Source organism: Pelophylax lessonae, assembly GCF_965119305.1.
Source record: "Pelophylax lessonae genome assembly, chromosome: 5".
Classification (NCBI taxonomy): domain Eukaryota; kingdom Metazoa; phylum Chordata; class Amphibia; order Anura; family Ranidae; genus Pelophylax; species Pelophylax lessonae.
In genome coordinates, this window is record NC_138772.1 from 24,251,922 (window position 1) to 24,267,057 (window position 15,136).

The 15,136-nt window shown below is 40.3% G+C and overlaps 1 protein-coding gene across 1 annotated transcript in view; it reads right to left on the bottom strand.

The window, feature by feature from the left end:
• Positions 1-850: 850 nt before the first annotated feature.
• The window catches only part of LOC309555861 (fucolectin-like), a gene marked incomplete at its 5' end in the record, with an annotated part of 554,318 nt that continues 540,032 nt past the window's right edge, over positions 851-15,136 (bottom strand). The window contains one exon of the mRNA XM_082258029.1: positions 851-1,009. Coding sequence (XP_082114155.1) covers positions 859-1,009 — 151 coding nt within the window. The 3' untranslated portion in view covers positions 851-858. The remainder of the gene's footprint in view (positions 1,010-15,136) is intronic.

Below are 15,136 nucleotides of genomic sequence, written 5' to 3' on the forward strand. Positions count from 1 at the left end.
AGCCCCATTGGGGGGTTTTGGTGAAATGTATTTTAATTTTGCAACGGTGACACATTATCAAATAAGGGTTAACCAATATATCCATTCCCATCCCAGCAAGACTAAATATATAAAAGCTTTTAGGCTTGCTCTTTCTGGACAAGTGTTATGAAAACCATCCAGGGCTGCTAAAAAGGCAGTACAACTAGCCCTCCTGTACTGGTCCCGGGCCCCATCATTTCAAAAGGGGGACGCGGGCACCTGCTGAGTAGGAGGGCCAGCTATACTGCCTTACCGCAGACACCTATTCTCTTCTGCCTCCCCATGCAGCGCTGCCAGCTTCTCCTCCTCTTCCTCCCTCCGGCTGCACTGCACCATCGTAGCATTCAGTGCTGGGACAAGGTTATCCAGCGCCCAAGGCAAAGATGCCAAACTGCTAGACATGTGCAGTTCATTTTGTTACAAATTGAAATTCTGACAAATTTTCAGTTTTTGGAAAATCGGATGCATCTAAATTTTCTAATTATGATTTGTCCCACGTTTTCTATTTCTCCCATCAAACTCCATTATAATAAACCTGAAGAAAAATATAGATAAAAAGAGCAAAGAGACAGCACAGAAAAAATAAAATTGAATAAAAGAAACTTTATTGGCTCAGGTAAGCTCACATCATTTTTAGGTAAAATGAAAAGGAAATTCTGACAGATATTTATCAATTATTTCTCCAGTCACAAATAGAAGGTGTAGAACAGAAGAGGAACTCCTCCAGCTATATAGGGAAACATAGACGTGTCCATTATTCTGGGTCTTCAGGATGGACATGAAATTTGATGATGGACTTTACTATTCCTTCTGTCGGGTTTACTTGCAGACAGCCGGCTATGGAGTCACCGGGTCACCATAGACCTCCAACTCGCACAGGGTCAGATATTCATTGCGCCCCGGGATCACCACACTGACATATTGACCCTCCATTCCATTGCAGCAGTAAGTTGTTGTAGGATTAGTAACACTGCAGATATTCCCGCACCTGTGGAGAAAAAATGAGGACCAACACAATGATACAGAAACTTCCAAACTGCAACGTGGGGAGATTTAAGGGGCCCAAAGAAAAAATGCATTGCTATGTGGCCTAATAAAGCACAAAAATGTACAATAACTAGAAATAAGCAGAGTGGTTTCTGTGGGACTGACTTAGTATTGCTGGTAACTAGGGATGATCAAACTTTTCAAAAGTTTGGTTCGGCCAGAACATCCGAACTTCCCAAAAGTTCGGCCCGGATTTCAGAACCCCATTGAAATCAATGGGACCCGAACTTCGGTAATCAAAAAACACCATTTTGAAGCCCTAAAACCCAATAAATGCCCCTAAAAAGTGCCTAGGGTTCTGGGTCATACCCCAGGGACTATTAATCACACAAAAAAAGTTCTTAAAAATTGTCATTTTTGATAGAGAGCCAATTATTGAAAAAAAAAATAAATAAATAAAAAAAATCTTTGGATTTAGTATCTGGGGGGTCTAAAAAGTGTACCTGTGAAGTTTCAGCTCTGTAGCATGTCCAGAAGCATAAAAAAAGATTTTTTGTATTAGGTCACTTATAGAACAGGAGCCATATTAGTGTAAATGATTTCATTAGCGCAAGCATATATTTCTGCTACTATCACACCTATATATGTCTAGGTGTATATATACATATAAGTATGTGTGTTTATATACCCGTATACAGAAGTTCAGATGTTTTGCCTGCCTCCAAAAAACCCCAAAAAATGCCTGCAACAACACACCTGGGCGCTTTTTTTTTTTGGCGCTAGCGTTTTTTTGGGCATTTTTTTAGGTTCTTTGGAGGCAGGCAAAACATCTGAACTTCTGTATACGGGTATATATAAACACATACTTATATGTATATATACACCTAGACATATATGGGTGTGATAGTAGCAGAAATATATGCTTGCGCTAATTAAATCATTTACACTAATATAGCTCCGCTCCTATAACACCTATATATGTGTAAGTGTAAAATACATATAAGTATGTGTGTATATATATAGCACTATACACAAGTTCAGATGTTTTGTCTGCCTCCAAAAACCCCCAAAAAAATGCCTGCAACAACACACCTGGGCGTTTTTTTTTTTGACGCTAGCGTTTTTTTGGGCATTTTTTTGGGTTCTTTGGAGGCAGGCAAAACATCTGAACTTCTGTATACAGGTATATATATACACACACACACACTTATATGTATTTTACACATACACATATAGGTGTGATAGGAGCGTAACTATATTGGTGTTAATTATTTAATTAGCGCAAGTAATGTTTTCTGCTCCTTTCACACCTATATATGTGCAGGTGTATATATACATACATGGGTGTGTATATATACCCCCTATACGTATGTTCAGATGTCATGCCTGACTCCAAACATGTGCTCAAAAAATCCCTATAGACGCCTGCAGCCAAAAAGCAAGCTGACCGGCGAGAAGCCATATTACTGCACCGAATGTGACTTAAGAGAAACTATCTTTTCTCTATAGCGGTCACCCTGATATGGAAGGGTTTGGTCACCCTGCCATAGCAGTCAGTGTCAGTTCACCCTACACTACATTACGGTCACCCTGGCACTTAACACTTTCCCTAAAGAAACTAAATTTTTGCATCTTACTAAAGTGTAAAGGAGCACTCTAACTACACTAGATATTCCTTTCCTCACACTAATAAATGCTAAATGACACTTTTAAAGTAAAATTAACAGAACTGCTTCCACTCTCTTCCATGTCCCTGTATTACAATGCTAGGAATTTGGCGGGGGGCTATCTTATATACTGGGGGGCGTATTCACTAATGATTGGCCTAGGGACCCCCTAGTCACTCCAATCACATTCCTAGCATCCTCCTGCCCCCTCAATTGGCTTTTGCTAATGGTTCTGGTCCAATCATGGGCTTTTAAAGCCCATTTCCTGTCCCATTGCATTTTGGTCGGTTCTGGATGCCGAATTCCGAACTTTTTCAGCAAAAAGTTCTAAATTCAGCCGAACCTCGAACAGTCAATGTTCGGGTCGAACCGATGGTCAACCCGAACCGTTCGATCATCCCTACTGGTAACCACTTCAGCCCCAGAATGTTTTTCCCCCTTAATGACCAGGCCATTTTTTGCGATTTGCACTGTGTTACTTTAACTGACAATTGCACGGTCGTACGACGCTGTACCCAAAAAAAAATTTATGTCCTTTTTCCCCCACAAATAGAGCTTTCTTTTGGTGGTATTTGATCACCTCTGCGATTTTTATTCTTTGCGCTATAAATGAGAAAAGTGCGACAATTCTGGAAAAAAACAATATTTTTTACTTTCTGCTATATAACATTCCCAATAAAAAAAAAAATGTAAAAATAAATTTTTTTCATCATTTTAGGCCAATTTGTATTCTGCTACTTGTTTTTGGTTAAAAAAAATCCCAACAAGTGCGATACAGCACTGCGTTACTTTAAGTGACAATTGCGCAGTTGTGCAATGCTGTACCCAAATAAAATTGATGTCCTTTTTTTCCCACATACAGAGCTTTCTTTTGGTGGTATTTGATCACCTGTGCGATTTATATTGTTTGCGCTATAAACAAAAAAAGAGCGACAATTCTGGAAAAAAAAAACAATATTTTTTAACATTTTGCTATATAACATTCCCAATTTTAAAAAAAATGTAAAAATCTAATTTTTTCATCATTTTAGGCCAATTTGTATTCTGCTACTTATTTTTGGTATAAAAAAATCCCAATAAGTGCGATATGGCACTGCGTTACTTTAACTGACAATTGCACGGTCGTGCGATGCTGTACCCAAATAAAATTGATCGCCATTTTTTCCGCACAAATAGAGCTTTCTTTTTTTGGTATTTGTTTTTTATTTTTTGGTTTTTATTTTTTGTGCTGTAAACAAAAAAAATACAGTTTTGAAAAAAAAAACAATATTTTTTACTTTCTGCTACAAAACATATCCAATAAAAAAAATGTAAAAAATCGAATTTCTTCATCAATTTAGGCCAATATGTATTCTGCTACATATTTTTGGTAAAAAGAAATCCCAATAAGCGTATATTGGTTGGTTTGCGCAAAAATGATCACATCTGCATAGATTTATGGAAATATTACTTTTTTTATTTTTTTTTACTAGTAATGGCGGTGATTAGCGATTTTTAATGGGACTGCGACATTGCGGCAGACAAATCTGACACTAAGGGCCTAATTCACTTTACCGCTATTTCGCCTTCGCCAGCCTTTTGGCGCTATGGCAAATTTTAACGTTTGAAATCGTAATTCGCTGTACCGCCGGCGGAAAATTTCCACCATACATATATGTATTTGTCTAAAGACATATGGATTTCTATATATTAACATTTTATAATTTAAACTACAAAGATCTGGGGTTCACATACATATGCCCAACCCTTTGCATTTTTGCACATTTTGCTCTCAATATTTATATTTCTATATATATAAAGCCAGAACTATATATATATATATATATATATATATATATATATATATTTTTTTTTTTTTTTTATTATTATTATTATTATTTGGGGGGGTTTCCTTGAAGAGTTTGGGGATGCAAATGCCTATGTCCCTAACAATGTCAAAACTATTGATGGTAACATTTTGTGGGGTGTAGACCTCAAATTGTTGCCCACAGAGAGAGGGGAGAGAAGTTGAGGGATTTGAACACATAAATGAAGGGATGTAAGGCAGACTCCCTAATCACTGTGCTATCTGTCAGTCAGGACATTTCCAATCGTATTAGTGATGTGTATGAGTGATGAGTATGAGTTTGTGCTTGGTCATATGCATTTGCATCACCCAACTCTTCTTTGAAACCACAACCTGAAACCAAAAAGAAATGTTACAAAAAAAAAAAAAAATATATATATATATATATATATATATATATATATATATATATATATATATATATATATATATCTGTATTTCTCTATCTATCTATCTATCTATCTATCTATCTATCTATCTATCTATCTATCTATCTATCTATCTATATATATATATATATATATATATATATATATATATATATATATAATGTTTTTGTTCATATATATATATTTTAATATAACTCGATATAAACATCAAAAAATTGAAAATATAAATAGATCTACACATATATATATATATATATATATATATATATATATATATATATACACACACATATATATATATATATACATATATATATATATATATATATATATATATATATATATATATATATATATATGTAGATATATTTATATTTTCAATTTTTTTATGTTTCAATAGTTTTGATAGCCATAAAAGAGAGTTTGGGACTTTTAATGAGATGAAAAATCACCTCCATCCCGATTCAGTTGCATAAGGGGGGGGGGGGGGGTTTGAGACTTTAAATGAGGCGTGTGACTCGGCCATAATAATAAATTGTAATAATGATTTTATTGTATGAATGCACATATATAGAGCAGGTATAAATTGAATAAAAGTACAGTAAATATGAGCTGGAGTACATACATCAAGATTGCACAATACAACAACCAAAATTGGACAAAAATAACTGTATGACAGTAACCCATAGTATTGATAGTAATCTGCATCAAGAAAGCTTGACGCATTTCTGTGGACTGTGTTCCACTTCATCAGGAGCATGTGATGCAAATCTGCAAAGAATAATTGTACAGTAGTATCTTGCAATAAAAATGAAAAAATACAGTAGAAAAAATGAAAATAAAATAAAAATGAAAATAGTGTTTTGCCCAGATCTACTTACAGGGCAGCTCAAATCTTGAGAATCACATGGGTGCACAATGCCGGGGACTGCCAACAAGCCGGTCTTACCGGGAGCTGAGGGGACGCAAAGAGATGGGCGAGAGCAGGCATGAACATAACACATGAAAATAAGGAGAGAAAGTGGTGTAGAAAGGAAAATGAGGTGAAAATAAGCAATGAAAAAAGGTGTTGATATTGGGACATACCTAGGAACATGTCAATTGACTATTTAAATATTATTGCAATATGCAGCTGAGTAGCATGGGGTCAAAGAGTACAAAGAAAGTAATCCTAGGTAAGTACCAGAGTAAGTGATATCCAGAAAGTGCTAGGAACGTAAACCAATTACGCCAGATAAATGGGGGGAGTGGGTGAAGAATAGAGATAGAAAAACTCCCAGAGACCAGTTGAGGAAAGGGGAGAAAAAGTGCATGAGTAGTACAGAGTAACTTACATTTCATGTATAGTGAAAAAAAGTGCATCTGGGGTGTGCCGACATGGTGAAACCATAGGGCAGGAAAAATCGATATGGAACTGATCCCAAGGAGTAGTGATGTGCCCGAGATGCCGACTAATGACCTCCTCAGCAAGCGTCCCCTACGCCACACTAGCGTGTAAAAGGAAAGGCATACCTCCACGGGATGTGGATGCCGAATGGCAGCCAAACACCGGAAGGGTGCCTTAAACACGTGAAGCTGGAAGATTGCAGCCAATACCGTGGCACCACATGTGTGGCGTCACAGGTATGGCGCTGAGCGTGGCGCCGAAGCACAGCGAGACAGCCACCCGATCAGCCACGCCCAGAGGGGCGGGGAAGGAGGGGAGGAGTCCCGGTGTGCGTCGCAGCTCCCGGGGACAGGAGAGAACAGCCACTCCGGCGGAGATGGACCCAGTTGCCACAGGATTAACCGGTTGCCGACCGCCGCACGACTATATACTGCGGCGGTCAGCCCCGGCCAGGCAGAGTGACGTATGGATACGTCACTCGCCTGTCACTGACTTGCGAGCCAATTGTGGGCGGGCGCGCGCCCGCCGAGGCGCGCGCCCGGCGCGGCTCGTTCACAGACAAGTCAGTGCGTGTGACCGGCGGACTCGATGTCCGCCGGTCACACTAAGATCGCTCCGGTGAAGGGAGAAAGGCAGAGCGGCTTATGTAAACAAGCCGCCCGTCATTCTCCCTGGTGTAAAAATGAAGATCAGACGGTTCTACTATGTAGGACCATTGATCTTTGTTTTTACACCAATAGCCATGTCCCTGCACAGTTAGAATCACGCCCCTAGGACACACTTAACCCCTCCCTGTCCAATAAAGTTAACCCCTTCCCTGCCAGTGTAATTTTTGCATTAACAGTGCATATGTATAGCACTGATTACTGCAGTAATGTCACTGGTACCCCCAAAAGTGTCAAAAATGTCAGTCAAGCGGCCGATCTATCCGCCGCAATGTCGCAGTACCGAAAAAAAAATCGCAGATCGCCACCATTACGCGTTAAAAAAAAACACCAAAAATAACAAAAATCTTTCCCTTTGTTAGTAAACGCGATAACTTTTGTGCAAACCAATCAAAATACGCTTTTTGCGATTTTTCTTACCAAACATATGTAGCATAAAACAAATTGGCCGAAAATGTTAAAAAATTTTGATTTTTACATTTTTTTGGGGGGGAATTTCATATAAAAAAATTTGAAAAATATTGTTAATTTTGCAAAATTGACGCTCTTTTTTTGTTTATAGCGCATGATCAAAAAATCGCACAGGTGATCAAATACCACCAAAAGAAAGCTCTGTTTGCGGGAAAAAAAGGACGTCAAATTAGTTTAGGTACAGCGTCGCACGACCGCGCAATTGTCCGTTAAAGTCACGCAGTAAAAAATCGCAAAAAACTCCCTGGTCTTTTAGCAGCCAAATCCTCCGGGGCTTAAGTGGTTAATGAGCCAAAAATATACAAATAATATAAAAAAGAGAATATGATTCTTTAGTATTGTATGATTAGATCAAATATGAACAAATATATAAAAATATATATGCAACCACTAATTAAAAGAGGTGGCTGACCAGTGATAGCCATGAATGGGGAATCACTGATGGTCAAAAAATATAAGGCAAACAAAGTCACACGTCTCCATCTCTATACTATAGCCATAAAAGAGAGTTTGGGACTTTTAATGAGGTGAAAAATCACCTCCATCCCGGTTCAGTTGCATAAGAGGGGGGGGTTGAGACTTTAAATGAGGCGTGTGACTCGGCCATAATAATAAATTGTAATAATGATTTTATTGTATGAATGCACATATATAGAGCAGGTATAAATTGAATAGAAGTACAGTAAATATGAGCTGGAGTACGTACAACAAGATTGCACAATACAACAACCAAAATTGGACAAAAATAACTGTATGACAGTAACCCATAGTATTGATAGTAATCTGCATCAAGAAAGCTCAACGTGTTTCTGTGGACTGTGTTCCACTTCATCAGGAGCATGTGATGCAAATCTGCAAAGAATAATTGTACAGTAGTATCTTGCAATAAAAATGAAAAAATACAGTAGAAAAAATGAAAACAAAATAAAATGAAAATAGTGTTTTGCCCAGATCTACTTACAGGGCAGCTCAAATCTTGAGAATCACATGGGTGCACAATGCCGGGGACTGCCAACAAGCCGGTTTTACCAGGAGCTGAGGGGACGCAAAGAGATGGGCAAAAGCAGGCATGAACATGGCACATGAAAATAAGGAGAGAAAGTGGTGTAGAAAGGAAAATGAGGTGAAAATAAGCAATGATAAAAGGTGTTGATATTGGGACATACCTAGGAACATGTCATTGGACTGTTTAAATATTATTGCAATATGCAGCTGAGTAGCATGGGGTCAAAGAGTACAAAGAAAGTAATCCTAGGTAAGTACCAGAGTAAATGATACCAGTTGAGGAAAGGGGAGAAAAAGTGCATGAGTAGTACAGAGTAACTTACATTTCATGTATAGTGAAAAAAAGTGCATCTGGGGTGTGCCGACATGGTGAAACCATAGGGCAGGAAAAATCGATATGGAACTGATCCCAAGGAGTAGTGATGTGCCCGAGATGCCGACTAATGACCTCCTCAGCAAGCGTCCCCTACGCCACACTAGCGTGTAAAAGGAAAGGCATACCTCCACGGGATGTGGACGCCGAATGGCAGCCAAACACCGGAAGGGTGCCTTAAACACGTGAAGCTGGAAGATTGCAGCCAATACCGTGGCACCACGTGTGTGGTGTCACAGGTATGGCGCTGAGCGTGGCACTGACGCACAGCGAGACAGCCACCCGACCAGCCACGCCCAGAGGGGCGGGGAAGGAGGGGAGGAGTCCCGATGTGCGTTGCAGCTCCCGGGGACAGGAGAGAACAGCATATTGCATATTGCAATAATATTTAAATAGTCCAATGACATGTTCCTAGGTATGTCCCAATATCAACACCTTTTTTCATTGCTTATTTTCACCTCATTTGAACACAGTCCACAGAAACGCGTCAAGCTTTCTTGATGCAGATTACTATCAATACTATGGGTTACTGTCATATAGTTATTTTTGTCCAAATTTGGTTGTTGTATTGTGCAATCTTGATGTATGTATTCCAGCTCATATTTACTGTACTTTTATTCAATTTATACCTGCTCTATATATGTGCATTCATACAATAAAATCATTATTACAATTTATTATTATGGCCGAGTCACACGCCTCATTTAAAGTCTCAACCCCCCCCCCCCTTATGCATTAGTTTTGATAGTTCAATATATATATAATTTCTTTTGGTATATACAGTGTCTTGCGAAAGTATTTGGCCTCCTTGAACTTTGCGACTTTTTGCCACATTTCAGGCTTCAAACATAAAGATATAAAACTGTAATTTTTTGTGAAGAATCAACAACAAGTGGGACACAATCAGGAAGTGGAACGAAATTTATTGGATATTTCAAACTTTGTTAACAAATAAAAAACTGAAAAATTGGGCGTGCAAAATCATTCAGCCCCTTTACTTTCAGTGCAGCAAACTCTCTCCAGAAGTTCAGTGAGGATCTTTGAATGATCCAATGTTCACCTAAATGACTAATGATGATAAATAGAATCCACCTGTGTTTAATCAAGTCTCTGTATAAATGCACCTGCACTGTGATAGTCTCAGAGGTCCATTTAAAGTGCAGAGAGCATCATGAAGAACAAGGAACACACCAGGCAGGTCTGAGATACTGTTGTGGAGAAGTTTAAAGCCGTATTTGGATTCAAAAAGATTTCCCAAGCTTTAAACATCCCAAGGAGCACTGTGCAAGCGATAATATTGAAATGAAAGGAGTATTAGACCACTGCAAATCTACGAAGACCTGGCCATCCCTCTTCACTTTCAGCTCATACAAGGAGAAGACTGATCAGAGATGCAGCCAAGAGGCCCATGATCACTCTGGATGAACTTCAGAGATCTAAAGCTGAGGTGGGAGACTGTCCATAGGACAACAATCAGTCGTATACTGCACAAATCTGGCCTTTATGGAAGAGTGGCAAAAAGAAAGCCATTTCTTAAAGATATCCATAAAAAGTGTTGTTTAAATTTTGCAACAAGCCACCTGGGAGACACACCAAACATGTGGAAGAAGGAGCTCTGGTCAGATGAAAGCAAAATCAAACTTTTTGGCAACAATATAAAACGTTATGTTTGGCGTAAAAGCAACACAGCTCATCACCCTGAACACACCATCCCCACTTCAAACATGGTGGTGGCAGCATCATGGTTTGGGCCTGCTTTTCTTCAGCAGGGACAGGGAAGATGGTTAAAATTGATGGGAAGATGGATGGAGCCAAATACAGGACCATTCTGGAAGAAAACCTGATGGAGTCTGCAAAAGACCTGAGACTGGGATGGAGATTTGTCTTCCAACAAGACAATGATCCAAAACATAAAGCAAAATCTACAATGGAATGGTTCACAAATAAACATATCCAGGTGTTAGAATGGCCAAGTCAAAGTCCAGACCTGAATCCAATCGAGAATATGTGGAAAGAACTGAAAACTGCTGTTCACAAACGCTCTACATCCAACCTCACTGAGCTCGAGCTGTTTTGCAAGGAGGAATGGGCAAAAATTTCAGTCTCTCGATGTGCAAAACTGATAGAGACATACCCCAAGCAACTTACAGCTGTAATCGCAGCAAAAGGTGGCGCTACAAAGTATTAACTTTTTCAGTTTTTTATTTGTTAAATAAGTTTGAAATATCCAATAAATTTCGTTCCACTTCATGATTGTGTCCCACTTGTTGTTGATTCTTCACAAAAAATTACAGTTTTATATCTTTATGCTTGAAGCCTGAAATGTGGCAAAAGGTCGCAAAGTTCAAGGGGGCCAAATACTTTCGCAAGGCACTGTACATACATACACATTATATATATATATACCCCTAACTGAGAGACATCCCACATTCTTATGTGTACATTTTCACACACACAACCTACCTTGCAGATAAACGCCACACCCTCTGCAGTGTACAGGGAGGGAGCCATGGTTCTCCGGATTCCGAGAGGAACTGTACAGCTTCCTGAAACCTGTGCACCTTCTAACAATGGAGAGCGTTTGTGAACAGCAGTTTTCAGTTCTTTCCACAGATTCTCAATTGGATTCAGGTCTGGACTTTGACTTGGCCATTCTAACACCTGGATATGTTTATTTGTGAACCATTCCATTGTAGATTTGCTTTATATTTTGGATCATTGTCTTGTTAGAAGACAAATCTCCATCCCAGTCTCAGGTCTTTTGCAGACTCCATCAGGTTTTCTTCCAGAATGGTCCTGTATTTGGCTCCATCCACCTTCCCATCAATTTTAACCATCTTCCCTGTCCCTGCTGAAGAAAAGCAGGCCCAAACCATGATGCTGCCACCACCATGTTTGACAGTGGGGATAGTGTGTTCAGGGTGATGAGCTGTGTTGCTTTTACGCCAAACATAACGTTTTGCATTGTTGCCAAAAAGTTAGATTTTGGTTTCATCTGACCAGAGCACCTTTTTCCACATGTTTGGTGTGTCTCCCAGGTGGCTTGTGGCAAACTTTAAACAACACTTTTTATGGATATCTTTAAGAAATGGTTTTCTTTTTGCCACTCTTCAATAAAGGCCAGATTTGTGCAGTATACGACTGATTGTTGTCCTATGGACAGAGTCTCACACCTCAGCTGTAGATCTCTGCAGTTCATCCAGAGTGATCATGGGCCTCTTGGCTGCATCTCTGATCAGTCTTCTCCTTGTATGAGCTGAAAGTTTAGAGGGACGGCCAGGTCTTCGTAGATTTGCAGTGGTCTGATACTCCTTCCATTTCAATATTATCGCTTGCACAGTGCTCCTTGGGATGTTTAAAGCTTGGGAAATCTTTTTGTATCCAAATCCGGCTTTAAACTTCTCCACAACAGTATCTCGGACCTGCCTGGTGTGTTCCTTGTTCTTCATGATGCTCTCTGCGCTTTAAACGGACCTCTGAGACTATCACAATGCAGGTGCATTTATACGGAGACTTGATTACATACAGGTGGATTCTATTTATCATCATTAGTCATTTAGGTCAACATTGGATCATTCAGAGATCCTCACTGAACTTCTGGAGAGAGTTTGCTGCACTGAAAGTAAAGGGGCTGAATAATTTTTCACGCCCCATTTTTCCCATTTTTTATTTGTTAACAAAGTTTGAAATATCCAATAAATTTCGTTCCACTTCATGATTGTGTCCCACTTGTTGTTGATTCTTCACAAAAAATTACAGTTTTATATCTTTATGTTTGAAGCCTGAAATGTGGCAAAAGGTCGCAAAGTTCAAGGGGGCCAAATACTTTCGCAAGGCACTGTATATATATATAATGTGTATATATGTGTGTATATATGTGTGTATATATGTGTGTGTATATATATATATATATATATATATATATATATATATATAATGTATTGTGACAGGAAGTCAGGTAAATCTGTGGGTGCTGTCACAGACGGGAGATACATTTCTGCCTTGTTTAGACAATTCACCAATTACTATCAGGTGTCGGCTGCGGAGGTAGCCAGAAAGGTTTAAGGACGTTGGAAAGCTTCAGCTATTCAGAATGAGGCAATTAAGGCCTCTAAAAGTTATCCAGAGAATGACTAGTGATTGCTGCATCCTGAGGCTTTTTGCGCTAAGGAGAGCAGTGAGCTGAGAAAGACTTCTGAAGGTGAGGTGGTGTTGGACTTTTTCTGTGTGAAAAGAAAAACAAATAGACTATTGGTTTACTGCTGTATGACTAGCAGTGTCTGCCCAGCAGTAGGTTGTGACAGACTCCATAGGTAGGTTCCTGTGTTGTGAAGGTAGATGCCCCAAGTGGCCAGGGTTTATTTTATGTTTTGTTTGATTTATGCTGTTTGGATGCTTGCACTTGTTTCCAGCAAATTGGAAGAATAAACCATAGACCGTTGTTTTCAACCACTCCTCGGCTGTCTCTCTGTGTAGCGACCCCTACCAGGGGGTCACCCACACCCGCTACGGAGCCAACCCCTTACACATGGTGGAGTGCCACGGGCAGTTAAAGTAAAACCAAAATGGAGGAGATACTGAGACAACTGGCTATAGCAAATGCAAATCAACAGCAGACAAATGCGGGTTTTCAGCGGAGCCTTGCACCTCAACAAAAGGCTAACCAAGAGAGCATTAAAGGCTTGGAGCAGAGACACCAACTGCAAATGGAGGCCATCGTGAAACAGCTTCAGAGACAGCAGACCGAGGCTGGGAGTCAGGCCAGTAACATACCGACTTTTTGGGTAAGCCTCTTATTGCCAAAGATGACTGCAGATGATGACCCTGAGATGTTTCTGACCACGCTTGAAAGAACAGCGGAGAAAGAGAGTTGGCCTAAAGAACAGTGGGCTGGACTAGTGGCCTCCCTATTATCTGGAGAAGCCCAAAAGGCATATTTTGATTTGGCGCTTGCAGATGCAAAAAACTATGATCGATCAAAGGGGAAATATTGGCACATTTTGGGGTAACCTTGGATGTCCGTGCTCAGCGGGTCCACAATTGGAGTTATCAGCTGAGGGAGCCACCTCGGTCGCAGATACATGACCTCATACATTTGGTTAGGAAATGGCTGCAGCCAGAAATTCTGTCCGGATCTAAAATTTTGGAGCGAGTAGTCATGGACAAATTTCTTAGGTCTCTTCCTAACACCCTGCAGAAAAGGGTGAGCAAATGGTGGTCCGGAAACCACAGACTAGTAGACCTGGTTGAAAGGTACCTAACAACAGAGAATTTGACCTCTTTCCCCAGAGACGCACAGACTTTTTACCCCAAGACCAGACCCTCCCCATCTATAGGTAAGACTGCATCAAGGGATGGGGGTGGAGAGAGGGACCAAAGAGCAACTAGAGGTATTATCGGGACTACTGCTAATGTTTGACGAGAGCGGCCTGGAAGACCCATCCCACAGGAGAGGACCAGAAGGTTGATTTGTTACTGTTGCCGGGAATAGGGACATGTAGCCGCAGTTTGCCCAGCGGGTGATGAACCCATGCAGTGTGACTTTCTGACAGAGAGAGACGACAGTCCCTTTTTGCAACCACATGCACTGCAGTAAAGGGGAATGAGAAACCTTTATATAGAATGTGCTTAGATGTTAAAGATGTTGTGGTATTGTTGGATTCAGGTAGCCTGGTCACCTTAGTGAAAAGTGATCTAGTGGTGGGAAAAACCTTACATCCTAGGAAAATGGCTGTAGTTTGTGTACATGGGGACACTCAAGAATATCCAGTGACTACGGTTTCATTTGAAACCTCCCTCGGTAACTTGTGTCACCAAGTGGGTTTAGTTCCCAAAGTGCCACATGACGCCATTATGGGAAGGGATTTCCCAAAGTTCTGGGAACTCTGGGATTGCCCAGATTCCCCAGTAGGTGGTTCTTCTGAGCCTGAAACATCTACTCCAGAATCCTCTAACTGTGAGGATTCTCCCGAGTTTCCGTTCTCAGTCTTAGCAGGGAAAACACCAGTCCCTAGGGAGGAGTCTGCTACCTCAGAAGAGGAACAGCGGCCGATAGGGTTTGATGACCTCGAGGTGAACCGAGAAAATTTTATCACTGAGCAATTGAGGGACCCCACATTGCTAAGAGCCCGGGAGAATGTAGTGAAGATAGATGGAGAGTTAGTTAACCCTGACGAGAGGATTGCCCTCCCTTACTTCATTATTGAAAGGGATCTGTTATATCGAGGATAGAGGACACCCTTGAGCAACTGGTAGTGCCTAAACCGTACCTCAAGATGGTTTTGGAACTGGCCCATGGGCACATTCTTGGGGGACATTTGGGAGC